Here is a 16,736-nt window from a genome sequence, read left to right as displayed (position 1 = left end):
TTCCTATGGTGGCAGTCAAGATTAACGTCTTGATGGAGGTCCTGCAGCCTGGTATCTCCTCCTCATAACCCTTGCTGCCTTTCATCGAGGCCTTGACAGATTGTCCACTGGGCACCTGGTCCAAGCCCAGCACAGGAACCTCTGTGAATAGAACCATTGCCCGCCGCCACCGCCCTGCACCAGGCGACTCCGCTTTACTCTCTACCCATCCCACCCCACAGAACTTGGTGGTCCAAGCCTAGGGGCAGATGGCATGTTTCCTTCCGTACCTCCGGACAGGAAATCCAATTGGCTGGACAGTTTTGGTAAGAAGATATTTTCTTCCACCAGCCTGGCGTTGTGGTCTGTAAACACCTCATGCATCTTGGACTGTTACTCCCATTCGCTATTGAGTACAGTTGTGCAAGTGCTGCCCAGAGTCTTGGAGGAGGACCTGGCTGTCCTCTCCCAAGCTATTACTTAGGGGAGAGATGCATCGAAGTTTGTCATGCGATGTGGTTTAGACACAACAGACTCGCTAAGCAGAGTGATTTGTTCGATGGCTGTTAGGCGGTACACCTGGCTGAGGACGTCTGGTTTTTCGGGGAATGTCAAAGCTAACCTTCCTGGACATGCCCTTTGATGGCTCCCGTCCCTTCAGAGACAAAGCAGACAACGCGCTTGAGCGCTTTAAGGAATAGCAGGCTACGGCCAAGTCCCTGAGCCTCTCCACCTCATCCTGGTCTGTGCCTGCTTTTCGCTCCTTTCGTGACTAGGGAAGGAGCATCCAACCGTGCCAACCCTACTCCAGCCCGAGGACCCTGCAAATGCAACAACCTCTGCGGGCCGTGGATGCGGTTCACCCTGACCTCGCAGGTCGGGTGGCCAGAAGTTTGGTCAAGCCACAGCCCCCTCCTCAACCACAAAACCTTCCTAGTCCGATCCCTCTGGATCATGGACATCCAATTGGTGGCAGAATACGCCATCACCTCCACCCCAGACGAGATATCACCTCGGAGAGGTGGGTGCTGCAAGTAGTCAGAAGGGGCTACTCCCTCCCCTTAGAGACTACCCAAACCTCCATGCCTCCAACCTACAATTAGCTGATGGAGGATCACCTTGCCTTACTCCGCGAAGAAGTCAAGACTCTCTTGGCCCAGGGGGCTATGGAGAGGGTTCCTGGGCCAGAAATAGGCTGTGGTTGCTATTCCCGCCTTTTTCTGTTTCCCAAGAAGAACGGAGGCCTTCGTACTTTCCTGGACCTAAGGTCCCTTAACTACTTCCTCAAAAAGGAGAAGTTCAAGATGCTCACCCTTGCTGAGGTCCTGGCTGCCCTGGTGACTGGACGGAAGCTTTGAACTTGCAGGGTGCCTATTTTGACATTCTCGTTCTGCCAGCCCATCGTCGCAATCTGCAGTTTACGGTGGGCCACAAGCACTTTCAGTTTGCTGTGCTCTCCTTCGGCCTCATCAGTGCCCTTCAGGTGTTCACCAAGGTGACGGCAATGGTCGCATCCCATCTGCGGAGAACAGGGCTCCCAGCCTACCCCTATCTCGGTGATTGACTGGTTGTTGAAGGCGGGCTCGTCCTAAGCAGAAGTCTCCCACCCCAGACTATGGCAAACCTCCTGCATTTGCTGGGGTTTACTATCAACATGCCGAAGTCACACCGGACTCCCTCTCGGACGCTCCCTTTGATCAGAGCAGTTCTGGACATTGTGCAGTTCTGGGCTTATCCTCTCAAGCGGCGAGTCTAGGATATTCAGGATATGATTCCGATGTTTTAGCCTCTCCTGGATTTCGGTGAGAATTAATCTGAGGCTCTTGGGACACATGACCTCCTGCATCTTGCTAGTGGACCACGCCAGATGGCACATGCGGGCTCTGCAGTGGGCCCAATTGGGGAAATCTCACCGACCTGGTTCATATATCGGAGGGAACTGCAAACAACCTGCTGTAGTGGCTGCCAAACTGCAATTGGGTCAGAGGCAGACCCCCCTCTTCCTCACCCAGATCTCACAGTAGTGACCGATGCGTCCCTTCTGGGATGGAGTGGCCATCTGGGAGAGCTGGAGATCAGAGGACTCGTCCCTGGCAGAAGCCAGGTTCTATATCAACCCATTGAAGTTGCGGGCGATCCGGTTGGCACTGAAAGCTTTTTTACCATCCCTTCAAAAAAGGCAAGCCAGGTGTTCATGGACAACACGACCACCGTGTGTTACTGCAACAAGCTGGGCAGAGTGGGGTCATGGACCCTCTGTCAAGAGGCACTGCGTCTCTTGACTTAGCTGGAACAGCAGGGCATTTCCCTAATGGTTCAACATCTGGCCGGTTCTCTGAACGCCAGAGCGGATGAACTCAGCAGCTGGCATCCCCATTCGGAGGTGGTGCAAGGTCTCTTTCAACAGTGGGAAGAGCCTTGGTTAGATCTATTCACCTCCGAAGAGCACGAGCAATATCAACAGTTTTGCATATCCAAGGTGGCTGTCGCTCAGCAACACTTCATCTTGAGTGGAGCACAGACCTCCTGTACACTTTTCCGCCAATACCATTCCTGCCCAGAGTGCTCAAGAAGATCAGGAGCAACGGGGCCAAAGTAATCCTTGTGGCTCCAGACTGGGCACAGAGTCTGATATCCCGAGTTCTGCAAATGACATCGATCCTCCGGTCAGCCTCCTCTTTGGGAGGATCTTCTGTTGCAGCAGCAGGAGAGGGTCCTCCACCCGAACCTGTCCACTCTCCACCTCCTTGAGTGGAGATTGAGCGGCAACAGTTGACCGCTTATGACCTTCCTGCCGAAGTTGTGAGGTTATTCTGGCAGCCAGGCATCCCTCCACAAAGACAGTATTTGCCTGCCGATGGCAAATTGTTTGTAAATACTGTATAAAACGATCTGTTGATCCTTTGTCTGCGCTTCTATCAAATGTTCTTCTTTTCATTCTCTCCTTGGCCCAGCAGGGCTCTGCTTTGGGCACTCTGAAGGGCTTCCTCTCTGCCCAGTCTGCTTTCCATCGGCTACCAGATCAGTCTTCACTTTTTAAATCTCCTCCGGTACAGAGATTTTTAAAGGGACTTTCTCCATTTGTTCACCCCTTCTCCTTTTATTATGCCCCAATGGGACCTTAATTTGGTCCTTACCTTTTTGATTTTTTTTTTTATCCTTGACCCAGTCCTGAGGCGGAAGCCGGGAGCTGGAGGTACTCCATAATTGCATATTTGTTCGTATTTTAAACTTGTGTGTGGTGTCACTTTCTTGCTAACTTGCTGCTTTTAAAGGCAAATACTGCTAACTGCACGCAGCCGATTTAAACGCTGTCGCGCATTTATTCACCCTTCAGCCGCCGCCATCAGCCCAGGCGTGCGCGCTAAACCACGCCCACCTGCTAGGCCACGCCCACCTGACCGCCTTCTTAAACGCTGATAACAAGCGTCCTGTCATTGATCCTTGACCCAGTCCTGAGGCGGAAGCCGGGAGCTGGAGGTACTCCATAATTGCATATTTGTTCGTATTTTAAACTTGTGTGTGGTGTCACTTTCTTGCTAACTTGCTGCTTTTAAAGGCAAATTCTGCTAACTGCACTCAGCCAATTTAAACGCTGTCGCGCATTTAATCACCCTTCAGCCGCCGCCATCAGCCCAGGCGTGCGCGCTAAACCACGCCCACCTGCTAGGCCACGCCCTTTCCTCCTCTGCTAGAAATGTGCATGTATAGGAAGCGCAGCGGACGAGCGCAGCGGGAGCGCCTAAGGCAAGCCCGTCTGCGCCCGTCCGCGCCAAGACCGCGACAGGCGCAGGAAACTCCGCCCATTCTTCCTCCCACATCAGTTACCTGTCCAGTGACCTCTATCGACTACAGGGCACCAAGCACTGTCCCTGCAAACTAGACCCAGCTACACTAGCCGGCACAGCCAGTTGTAAGTTCTGCCGCTGGACTACTATCCAACACCCAGACTACACACCCGCCGCCCTATCACCCCCCAAAGCTTCCCAGCATCTCTTCAAAGGAGCTCTGATTAATGCACGCTCCATGTGCAAGCACAATCAAGATATACATGACCTCATCTATGACTCCGATCTTGACTGCCTAATGATAACCGAAACATGGCTAACGGAAGACAGCAATCCTGATATTGCCGTCTCCCTACCCCAGGGCTTTTCATTTTTCAGACAAGACAGAGCTAAGGGCAGAGGCGGAGGTGTCGCTGTTATACTTAAGAACACCTTCCCTTGCCATACTTTCAATCTAGAGCCCTTAAAAAACACAGAAGGCCTAGGTTTTTCAATTAAATTGAATGAACATACCTCCTTTTCAGGTGGTCTTATTTATCGCCCGCCTGGCAATGCCACCGAGTTTCTTGACTCACTGTGTGATTCCCTGGGACACTTTTTACTAAGATACCCACATTTTACCTTACTCGGGGATTTCAACTTACATCTTGAATCCAAATCCGATGCACAAACCATCAACTTCTCCCAAACCCTTGATATGTTCAACATCCAGCAATACGTCACTTTACCTACGCATTCGCTAGGTCATACCCTCGATGGTGTGTGCACCAACCTTTCCTCCCTAACCACCCTGCCCCCTCTTCCACAGATTTGGACTGATCATTTCCTGATCCCATTCCACATTAAGAATATGCATCCACCTCCCTGCAATAAAGCTAACTCTCACTTTACCAACTCCATCAATTGGAAAAAGGTCCAAGATAACATTAGCCTCAAACCCCTCCTGCAATCTCAATCTCCCACCTTATCTGGGAACGTCGAAATCGACGCCGACCTTTTCCATAACTGGATCTCACATGAAATGAAATCTAGAAACTCTCCCAAACGTCTCTGTACCTCTCTGAAAAAAACCAAAACCAATGCCCCCTGGTTCACACCTGACCTAGCTACTGCTCATTTACTATGTAAGAAGGCAGAACGTAAATGGCGCAAGACATATGATAAGGACAATCGTCTTTCCTATATCCTAATAAGGAAAACTTATCTTTCAAAAATCAAATCGGCCAAAAAAACTTTCTACGTTAACGCCATCAAAGTTTCCAGTCAAAAACAAAAGACGCTGTTTGCAATAGTAAAATTGTTCACTCAGCCCAAAGCACTCCTACCAGAAATACCCCCATCTCAAGATCTGTGTGACCAAATTTCTGATTATTTCGAAGACATAATTACCTCCATCCAAAGCAACTTCCCCACTCCAGATACTTCTCTCGTTCCCCCCCTCCCGGATTCTCGAGTCGGCAAACTTAGAAGCTTCTCTCCGGTCACCCTAGCGCAAATCAGGCTCCCCGTCTGACCCCTGTCCTCCCAAAATACTTCACCAACTAATCGAGGTGTTGAATCCTACTATCAACAACATAGTTAACTCGTCGCTCCTCACAGGATCTGTCCCCCGCCGATGGAAGAAGGGTATTGTCAAACCCCTTATGAAAAAGGCCAACAAATCCCCGACAGACCTGACCAATCTTCGCCCGATCTCACTACTCCCGGCCCTGGGAAAAATAACTGAACGACTAGTCTATCTAGAGCTCAAACGCTACCTGGAAGATAACAACATTCTCCATCCTCAACAATCGGGTTTCCGTCCTAAACACTCAACCGAAACAGCACTGATAGAACTGTCCGATACCATTAAATTACTACAAGATCAGAGGAAAAACTCAATTCTCATCCTTCTCCACCTAACCGCGGCGTTTGACACCATTTCCCACTCCATCCTTATCAGCAGACTAATGGACATTGGTATCTCGGATTCCGCTCTATCTTGGATAAAGTTTTTTCTCACCGACCGATCACAAACTGTCGCTCTTGGTCCTTTCCATTCCAAAGAGAAGACGGTTTCCTCAGGTGTACCGCAGGGGTCCATCCTGAGTCCCCTCCTTTTCAACATCTACCTCATCCCACTTCTGTCCCTGATCGAATCATTCGGCATACCAGTAACCTCGTACGCCGATGACACACAACTCATCGTGCCACTAGAGGACAACTCCACTGAAGCTGAGCTCAACCTCAAGCATTGCTTAACTGAAGTCTTCCGCTGGATGGACAGCAACCATTTAAAATGCAACTCTAGTAAAACAGAGATCCTTCCGATTGGAAAAAAACACCTCCTTCTGCCCAGCCCTTTGGTGGCCAGACGATTCAGTCGCTCCCCCTCAGACAGTTACATGGGCCAGGAATCTTGGCGTCGTCTTTGACTCAGACCTCTCCTTTGACCAACATGCCAGGACTGTAGCCGGCAAATGTTTCGGAATAATCAAATCACTTAGAAAGTTTTTTTACTTCCTTCCAATCGACGCCAGAAAAACTGTGACAGTAGCGCTTATAATTTCACGCTTAGACTACTGCAACGGCCTTCTTGCAGGGGCAAAAAAGAACACGCTATCGAAACTCCAAAACGTGCTTCACACAGCCGCGCGACTGGTCCTCAAATTACCCCGCAGAGCCTATATCTCCGCAGCCCTTCGATCCTTACACTGGCTGCCCCTTCACAAGAGAATTCTTTTTAAAATATTGATCATCGCCTTCCGTGCCTTCAACAAATCCGGCCCTAGATACCTCTCCAAACGCTTTCCCCACTACACCCCCAGTCGCTCCCTTCGCTCGTCCCATGACAACCTCATCCTCCCTGCTAAGTACAATCTGAAGACGAAGGGCGGAAAAACCTTAAGCTTTCTGGCCACGAAAGCATGGAACAGCTTGCCCAAAACACTTAGACAACAGACCCTTGAAAAACCCTTCAGAAAACTCTTAAAGACCTGGATTTTCAACCTCTCTGATGACTACTCCAAGGCAGCCATCTAATCCCCCCTCCTTCTCTAGGACTGGTCACCCAGGATTTTTAGTGCCAAGATGCTCCCTCCGGAGCGAACGTCGCGCTCTAGAAATACCCTCATAAATATCACAAATATCACAAATGTGTGCACAGTTTGAGCCTCTGCACAATTGCCCCCTTTGGCTGCTCACTATCAAAACCGCCTTTTTAGTGGCAATACCTTTTGCCAGAAGGGTAAGCAAATCGAAGGCATTGTCATCTCAGCCTCAATACCGGACTGCTTTCCGTACAAAGTAGTACTCTGCACTAGGGCATCTTTTCTACCTAAGGTTGTAACACCTTTCCATCTGGCTCAATCTGTTACTCTGCCTACCTTCTATGCACCTCTGCCTCCTTCCAAGGAAAAAGAGAGTGTCCACCGTCTGACCCAAAAAGAACGTTACCGTTTTACCTTGATCGCACTGAAGAGTTCTGGGTGGACGACCAACTCTTCATAGGGTACACTGGAGCAAAGAAGGGGCGAGCAGTTCAGAAGAGGACCATTTCACGCTGGGTCATCCTCTGCATTAAAACATGTTACACCTTGGTGAAGAAACAGTCTCCTGAAGGCCTTCGGGACCATTCGACCAGGGCAAAGGCAGCCACCATGGCTCTTCAGCGTGGTGTTCCAGTTGCTGACATCCACCAAGCGACCAAGTGGGCATCTCTGCACACATTCTCAGACAATATTGATTGGATTATTCGGTCCGTAGAGAGGGCCTCTTTGGCCGCTCTATCTTGTAGGATTTCTTGCATTAAACCTTTCCGAAGTTCCTCTGGGGATCACATTGCTTAGGTATCTCTTCAAAGGTAAGGAATCTGCAGCTAGATGTCTATATTAGATGCACAAGTTTCTTACCTTCGGTAATGCCTTCTCTGGTAGAGACTTGATCTAACCACAGGTTCCTTACCAACCTACCCATGCTCCCCACACTGCGGATTGGTTTAGTTTCCTTTTAAGGGCCCTAGTTATTTTTTGACACACCACAGCCAGTCACTTTATGGCTCCATGCTTCTGGCATAGAAAGCTGTGAAAAGTACTGACGTCAGTGTGCCAGTGTGGCGCCTATATAGACTAAGCGGACATCACAATGAGGACGAACCAGACGCCTACGATGTCACGCGGAGTCGACCAACGCTACCTATCGGCACAGGGGTACTGCTATTAACAATCTTCCAGGTCCAGCCTGACTCCTGGAAGTTTAAAGGTAAGGAATCTGCAACTAGATCAGGTCTCTACTAGATAAGGCGTTACCGAAGTTAATTAACTTGTTCAACACCAACAAATGTTAGCCTAATGACGGTGGGGATTCTGCACAGTAGGCTTTCTTCAGAGCAGTGGTTTATTGTTGTATGAAAGCAGTCTGTATTCAAATTGTATTCCCCTCAAGAATCGAGAGGCATATCGGTTGCTTTAGCAGGTGTATGTAGAGGATTCTAGCAGGCAAGACAAAGTCCTTAAAACACAAAGGAACTGACCATTATCAATATTACTATCTGTACCCATATCTATATCTGACACATTCCCAATGTTTTCAAATACTTCTGTATCACTGCTGTGAATATTATTTTTTAGGCCTTGCGATGTCTCTTCGAAACATGCTGTATCTAGGATATGGGCTGGAAAAAACGCCCATCTTTTTCATTGGTTGCTGTCCTTTTGAAATGCTGGCATTTCATCTGTGAATACACTTAGTAGTCCCTCCTTTTGGAATTTTTTATCGACTGGCCCTCATATAAGTGTTCTTACTGTTCAGGTTATTTATACTTGGAGAGAACTCTTTATTTTAAGCGGCCTGCCTCTTTGCTTGTTAACTCTTCTATTTACTAGTGCAATGACACTTTTGTCGCATCATTTGCTTGCCGTTGCTTTATCTCCCGTGCCTCCCTCTCACAACACTGCTTTGGTTGCTTCATGTCCAATAAATTCCCCGTGCCTCTCCCTCACCCCCCCCGAGGCCACAGCTGTTTTGCTATTGTTTTAGTTTATTTACGAGTGCCCTTGTTTGATATCCCTTTCCACCCCATCACCCTGCACGACACTGCTTGGCCGCCCGTGATCACTGCAACAAATTCTATGTTATTTTACAATAACGCTTTTATTTATATAGCGCACCTAGCCATGGGCTCGGGGAAATGAAACAGTCGACCCATTATCACAGGATGTTGAGCCGACAGCAGACTCGAACACGGATCCACCGCTTATCAGTCGGGAGTTCTCACCACTGCTCCATATCCTTTGCCTAGCCGTGTTGGAAGGTACAGTACCATATTTGGCCAAAAGAGGTCCCAAGGGACACCTAGTGACAGCCTGTGGTGCTGCACCCTCTCAACACTGCTTGTTTTACTGTTGAATCGTAACTTCTACGGCACTATTGCAGGTGTACTACAAAAAAAAACACAACAGAGTTCTGTCTTGTATTATGGTATCTATTGCATAGGTATAAAACATTAACATTTATTATTACAATAGCTCCAACTCCAACAAATGCAAGACCTATTGCATTAACAGTGCTTGTTTACTAGCTGTTTAGCAGCTAGTATCACGTTCCTTTTTCTCTTTTATAGTTTATCACGGTAATCTCCTCAAAGTACTTCCTCTGCTATTTGCTCAGTGTTGATGCACACATTGTATTGATATTTTATAATTTGGCTTCAACAGTGTTCTAATTATTACCAATGTTTATTGTTCTGCCATATTATGTGCTCCGTGCATGTTTTTCAACTTGTTTTACATTTATCTCCTCACTTAGATTACTGCTAATACTGATTATAGCAAGATCAGCATGCATTTGTTTTTGTTGTTGAAAAGGGCTACATATTGACCACAGAAAAGGATGGGGAGTACTTGGCCTCTCATCCTAGCACTCATTTCGCCCAATGCATTATAGTACACGCAGTGCATGCTAACACTTACTTTAGTGACAGTTTTTACTTTTTCGCCCTTGTTGGTGAAGCCAGTGCTGTGTATCTATAGATGTGTTTCAGGATAGTTGTCCTCCTTCAGTAGAGAGTAACACATTGTTTTGGGGTTGCTGAAAATGCTGCCCAGTCTTTCTCAGGTCTTGGTATCACTGACTGGGTGCCAGTGCATCAACCAGAGCTCGTTAGCTTATTAGCTCAAGGAAGCCTTTCCAAACAAAAAGAGGGTGGGAGCAGACTGCCTCACATGCCAGTGCTCAGTTTGCCCCAATGTATAATGGTATATGGTATTGAACAGGGATACATATTAACTACATTGACAACTAAATCGTATTAATATTCCTTTGCATGTTACTGATTTGAGTTGGATTCATTTCCACTTACGTAGCATCTTCAGATTGTCTAACAAATTCTCTTGGCAACCCACCTCTTAAGGCTGAGTCTCAGGACTACTATTGGATTCAGTGCATAATAGAGTCGGAGTGTAAGACTTAGTTTAATTCATGTTTCGTTGATGCTCACAAATCAGTTCCTGGTGTCGACATTCATATTTACATAATCTTTCAGGAGTGTGTAGAATGAATGTCTTAATTATTGGTCCGCTGTTAAGTAGAGAAATAGATTTCTTATCTTACCATTTGCAGGCTGTGTGTTGGATGTTTGAAGTCTGGAAGTATAAAGGCTTTTATTCTATACAGCCGACTAACAGTTCCTTTTTAGGTCGAAGCCTACAAGACAGCGCAGTGCCGCTGTCTAGTTTGCTAACGACATCTTGGAGACATTCGCAAAGCTACACTGGGTATGCATTCTGCCCATTGTTTACCATTAGGTTTGTGGTATGTAACTCACATTTGATTGCTTATTATTTGCTGGCTCTATCTATTTTAGGCTGTCAAACTGGTGTTCGTCCCTTCTGTTACCCAAACCCTATTTACTGTATTCTTGCACCAGTGTTCGATTTCTGTAAATGGGCCTTTAAAGCTTGTTCTTATCTTGTCACTTTTACTGTTTATTCAAAGACAAGGGTCAAATTTAAGGCTCTTTCAAGGAGCTTGGTTTATACTTTTCTTTCTCTGACTTCAAAGTGAGAGGCTTTATGTGACAAACTCCCGGGAGTAGGTGAGGAAGGCTGTTAAATGTTATTTTTTTTCCCGAGCACGCAACAATATTTAAATGTCTGCAAATAAACTGTGCAGAAATTTCATGTCGTAATCAGCAAAGCACAAATGAAGCACACTTTTTGGTAATTTAAAGTTGTTGTTGAAACAAACATTTTATTATGATCAAAGCAAATCAGTACACTAGGTGAGTACACTAGGTGATTTCATTTCTACACCTTATCGTTTGTGCGCTGTATACTTTTATCAGTAAAACTGGATGCCTGTGCAAATGTAATGTAATGGTCATTTCAATTGAAGATACGTTGTCTTTAATGGCAGTGCGTTACCACACTGTGCACACTTTGCACCAGCCCACTCTACACCACTCTACTAAACTCCATTCCACATTTTGTCACTGCACTCTACTCTGCTCCAGTCTATACTGCTTCACTCTACGCCTCTGTACTCTGTACCACGCTACCCTATCCAATGCCCTCTACCTCACACTACTCTACTATGCACCACTGAACTCTACACCAATCTACTCTCAAACACTGCACTCTACGCCAATGCACTCTACACCACTTTACTCAAAACCAATGTACTCTACGCCAGTTTACTCTGCAACAATGCAGTACTATGCTACTATACTTCACTCTGCAACACTTTGCACCACTGCCATTGTACTTTAAAACACTGCACTCTGCGACACTCTATTATGCTCTTCACCACTGTACTCTATGGTCCTACTCTCTATGCCACTCTACTACACACCACTGCACTCTACAACAGTCTGCTCTGCAAGACTGCACTCTGTCACTGAACTCTACGCCACACCTCTGCACTCTACTGGGCACCTCTCTACTCTACGCCAATGCACTTTATGCGCCACTACACCCTACTCGGTGCCACTCCTTTCTAAGCCACTGTACTCTTCATCACTTTTCTCATATCCAATTCACTTTAAGCCACTCTACTCTGCAACACTGCACTCTCCGCCTCTGAACTCTGCCCCATTCTTCTCTGTACTACTGCCCTCTATGCCACTACACTCTACTCTGCACTACTCCATGCCACTTTACGCCAATACACTGTACACCATGACACTCTACACCACTCTTCTCTGCATTGCTCTATTCTACACCACTACACTCTACAGTAATCCACTCTAAGACACTACTCTGAAACAATCTACTCTACCATTCTACTCTACACCACTCCACGCCTCTGCAATCTGCCCTGCGCCACTCCACTCCATGCCACTCTATTCTGTGCCTCTGCGCTCTACACCACTTTACTCAGAACCAATACAATCTACGCCAATCTACTCTGCACCACGGTACTGTACGCCACTATGCTCTACTCTGCAACACTCTACATCACTTTACTCTGTACCATTCTACCCCACTGCACTCTACCCCACTGCACTCTACCCCACTGCACTCTACCCCACTGCACTCTACTCTGCATCACTCTACTCTGTAACTTTACTGCCCTCTGCACCAATGCACTCTATGCCACTACACACTATGCCACGCTAATCTACTGTGCACCACTGCACTCTTCACCACTTCACTCTACTCTTCACCACTATACTCTTCACCACTGCACTCTTCACCACTGCACTCTACACCAATGCACTCTACACCACTCCAGTCTAAGCCACTATCCTCTGCACCACTCTATACCACTCTATTATATGCCATTCTACTCTGCAACACTTTACTCAGTGCCCCTACACTCTACACCATTGCACTCTATGCCACTACTTTATGCCACTGCACGCTACTCTGCACACCTCCATTCTACAGCACTTCACTCTACTCTGAAATAATCTACACTACCCTGCTATATTTCCCTCTATGCCACTACACTGTATGTCACTCTACGGTGCACTACTCTATGCCACTGCACTCTACCCTGCACCACTCTACTTGACCCTGCACCACGCCACTTCACTCTACTGTGAAACAATCTACTCTATGCCACTGCACTCTACGTGACTCTACTCTGTGCTATTGCACTGTGCGCTGCACCACTCTACGCCACTGTATTATAAAGCACTGCACTCTACGCCAGTGGACTCAACATTACTTTACTCAAAACCAATGCTCTCTATGCCACCACACTCTACACCAATTACTCTGCACCCTAGCCCACTATACTCTGCAACACTCTTTGCATCTGCACGCTCTGCCACTGCACCCTACGCCACTCTACACCACTGCACTCTACATCACTGCACTTTGTCACTCAAGTCTGCTCTGCACCACTGTATTCTATGCTACTTCTCTCTGTACCACTCTTTTCTACAAGACTGCACTCTCTGCCACTGAACTCAATGCCAATCTACTCTGCACCACTGAACTCTGTGACTGCATGCTGTGCCACTCTACACCATTGCACTTGCACTCTGTGGTACTCAATTCTACTCTGTGCCATGCCACTTGACTCTGGTCTGTGCCACTGAACTCTGCATCACTCCATGCCTCTGTAATCTATTCTGCATCATTGCACTGTACACCATTTAACTCTACACCTCTGCAATCTACCCTGCATCACTTCTCTCTCTAGCATTTCACTGTACTCTGAAACAATCTACTCTATACCACTGCACTTTACGACATGCTACGTCACTACACCGTTTTACTCAAAACCCTTGCACTCTACTCCGATAGACACTATGCTTGTCTACTCTGCACCACTGTACTTTCTGCCACTTAACTCTAGGCCACTCTGTGACACTCCATTCCAATACACTTCACTTCACTCTAAGATACTCCACTCTGAATCTCTACTCCATTAAACACTGCACCTCACAGTGACACTTCATAACACTATTCTTCACTCTGTGCCCCTCTGCATCACTACTGCATTCTACTACGCAACTCCCTCTGTGCCACTCCAGTCCACTCTGTGCCACTTCCCTCTAGCACTGTATGCCATACCACTGTGAAACTCTATGCAATTTCTCTTCACGCCACTCGATTCTACAACATTCTACTCAAACTCCACTATGCCACTCCACCCTGCTCAACAACACTCCATGCCAGTCCACTCTACTCCGCTCTACTCTGTGCCCTTCCACTCTACAACACTCTACACCACTGCTCCACTCTACACCACCACTCCACCCAATTCCATAGCACTCCACTTCACAGCTTTCCACTCTCCTTTTAACCCACTAACAGTGACTAACTTTTAGCAATGCTGAACAGCAGCCCTTCTGGTGCATAACATGGCCAAAGCATATTGGCAAAGCCAATAGCTCTTGCGTAGCAAAGGCCTATTGACTTTGCCAATGTTTTTTTCCTTTCATTCCAACACACTCCTCCCAGTACATATGTTGGTGTGCGCATATATGTTGGTTGTGTGTATGTGTGTGGTAGGCATGTGGCCCTGCTTCTGATCGATATTGTGTGTTGCTGCACTGGGAAAATTGTCTTGTGAGGAATAATGTAAGTGTCATATAAGTTCAGTTGCCTAAAATATGGTTCTTTGCCTGGGCAGGAATTATTGCTAAGGAGCTCACTTCCCTGGAAGATGAGATCAAAGAAATCCGGCGCAGTGGGAGCAGTAAATCCTTGGATGTACAAGAGTTTGAACTGTCCGACATCTTCTACTTCTGCCGGAAGGGAATGGAGACCATCATGGACGATGAGGTGACCAAGCGTTTCTCTGCAGAGGAGCTGGAAACCTGGAACTTGCTCAGCAGAACCAACTGCAACTTCCAGCACATCAGCATGCGTCTCACTGTGCTATGGGGGCTTGGGGTGCTGATCCGCTATGGCTTCTTGCTGCCTCTGCGGTGAGTAGTAGGGCAGGAGAGGGGGCGCTTTTGGTTCTTTGGTTGGTTTTGATGGGTAACATACATGTTCAAGGCATGTGTGGCTGTAGATGAACGTACTTTGCATACTCCTTCCATCCAGTTTTGGGTCCAGACGTTTGAAATTTGTTTTTCTTCAAAGAAGTCTTTTGAGTCGCAAGGTAAGGTGACTCATACTTTTGGTAATAGATTGCAAGAAATAATCAACTTCATTGTTTGATTTTCTTTCCATCATCTGGTTTGGACGTGTATTATAGTACTCCAGTTCGAGACCACTTTCGGTATCCTTTCGTTGTGTGATCCACTCAACCATCATCTGATTTATTTTCAATCTTGTTTTCCATCCCTCGCATGTCGAAATCCAGAAGACTTTCCTTTATTGGGTTGGAAAACTCCACCCGCAACCTTTGGGCCTAGCCCCTTCGGGCCAGTTTATACTTATGACTATCTTCATCGATGCTTACCTGCTGATGAAACTGGCTCTGTTTCAGCTCTGCCCTTGGTGCCATTCCAAGTACCGGCATTCCGACCTGCACAAAGTCTGCCACCTGTGCTTGTCCTCTGAGCACAAGGAAGAAGATTGTGAAGCCTGTTGGTCGTTTCGATCTAAAAAGACCTTGCAGGACCGTCGAGCTAGACGCAGAGAAATGCGGAGGCAGAACATTTAACACATGCCTGATATCTTTGGACAACAAGATATCAAACAAGGAGAGGAAGATTTTGAAGGTTCAGCTGCCGAAGAAGGGGGCTTTTTGTTTCAAGATTACGACTCCAACCTCGAGATTGGTCTGGAGTCACAGTATCTTCCGCCTCGTCAAGGTGTCATGAGTACCCAAAGCCCTCACCGCCTCACACAGCAACCTTCAGTTCACTTAAAACAAAAGGCTTACAGGCCACCACTGCCATCTGGCCATGGTTGGCACCGAGATTAGGCTTCGTCTGCCCCACTCTCCCGCTCTGCACCGAAAGCACTCACACAGCCTTTTGGCTCCGTGCCTAGCTGAGATAACCTCTTCGGCTTCCAGCGATCCGGTTCCGAAAAGTGAAACAAAGGTGGGGGCAAAAACTAAAATTGGTGCCTGCAACACTCCCAAATCTATTTTAGAGACAATGCTAGAAAAACTCAATCCCAAACTGAAAAGGATCCATATACACTCAGAGACTGGCCTCATTGTCACAGAATCTGCCTAAAAAATTTCTGCTAAGAATAAAACCTCTTCCCAATAGGATATTCATACTGCAATACCTTTAAAAAGGAAGGAAAAGGACATAGCTACCATTCACTTGCACCCTGTTCCTCTTTTTTCTCCTCCTCATCCTACAGCTCCATTACATATACCTTTGGTACTTCATTCGCCACACAATCCTTTAAACCTCAAACCTCAGGATTCTCCACATAAAGACCCAGATGCAGATGGTGGTGGTGGGGGGGGGGGGGGGGGGGGGAAGGGGGGGGGGGGAGTGATGACAATTATGGAGCACCACCACCACCAGACCCCTGGCAGGTTTACGATAGAGACCCTCATGGGGACACAGACCCAGACCTATATCCACCTAAACCCTCACCCCCTGATTATTCTTCCTCCTATCAGGAGCTTATACTAGGGCAGCACAATATTGTGGTGTTATATAGAGTTACCTCTGACCCTGCTCGCAGGCAGGTTGCTCCCTACGCCACGACACGGCCGCCAGCAGCTTCGTGCCTGTTCACTGCCACCCACCTTTTTTCCCCGCCGTTCCCACTCCTCGTGCCGCTGCGTCCCTGCGGACCCGCCCCCCTGCTTCCCATTGGTCACCCCGCTCCCGCCTCCCAGCTGCTCCTCCCTCCCTATCCCCCTATCCCCCTCTCCCCCTCTTATGGAGGCCGCGCAGCGGACGCGCCGCGCACGCCAAAGGCAAGCCCGTCTGCGCCCGTCCGCGCCTGGACCGCGCCCAGCACCAGAACCCCTGGACCCTGTTAACGCCACAACACCAGACTCCGCTACGACGCCAGCACCCTCTATGCACTCAAAGCCGGCCGAAAACACACCTGCTTCCAAGCCCCCCCGAAACGGACTTGCGGACCTTTCTCCTGCCACACCTGCAGCTTC

General features: G+C 47.7%; 1 protein-coding gene across 2 annotated transcripts in view; it reads left to right on the top strand.

Annotated features, from left to right (window-relative positions):
- GPAT4 (glycerol-3-phosphate acyltransferase 4) overlaps nt 1–16,736 on the top strand; it is a 284,422-nt gene that overhangs the window by 176,045 nt on the left and 91,641 nt on the right. The window contains exon 4 of one of the 2 annotated variants that reach the window (XM_086943600.1): nt 14,331–14,628. The exons of the other annotated variant lie outside the window; for it this stretch is intronic. Coding sequence (XP_086799726.1) covers nt 14,331–14,628 — 298 coding nt within the window. The remainder of the gene's footprint in view (nt 1–14,330; nt 14,629–16,736) is intronic. 2 annotated transcript variants of the gene reach the window in all.

Source organism: Lissotriton vulgaris, chromosome 11 (assembly GCF_964263255.1).
Source record: "Lissotriton vulgaris chromosome 11, aLisVul1.2, whole genome shotgun sequence".
Classification (NCBI taxonomy): Eukaryota; Metazoa; Chordata; class Amphibia; order Caudata; family Salamandridae; genus Lissotriton; species Lissotriton vulgaris.
This window is presented reverse-complemented; position numbering and strand designations above follow the sequence as displayed.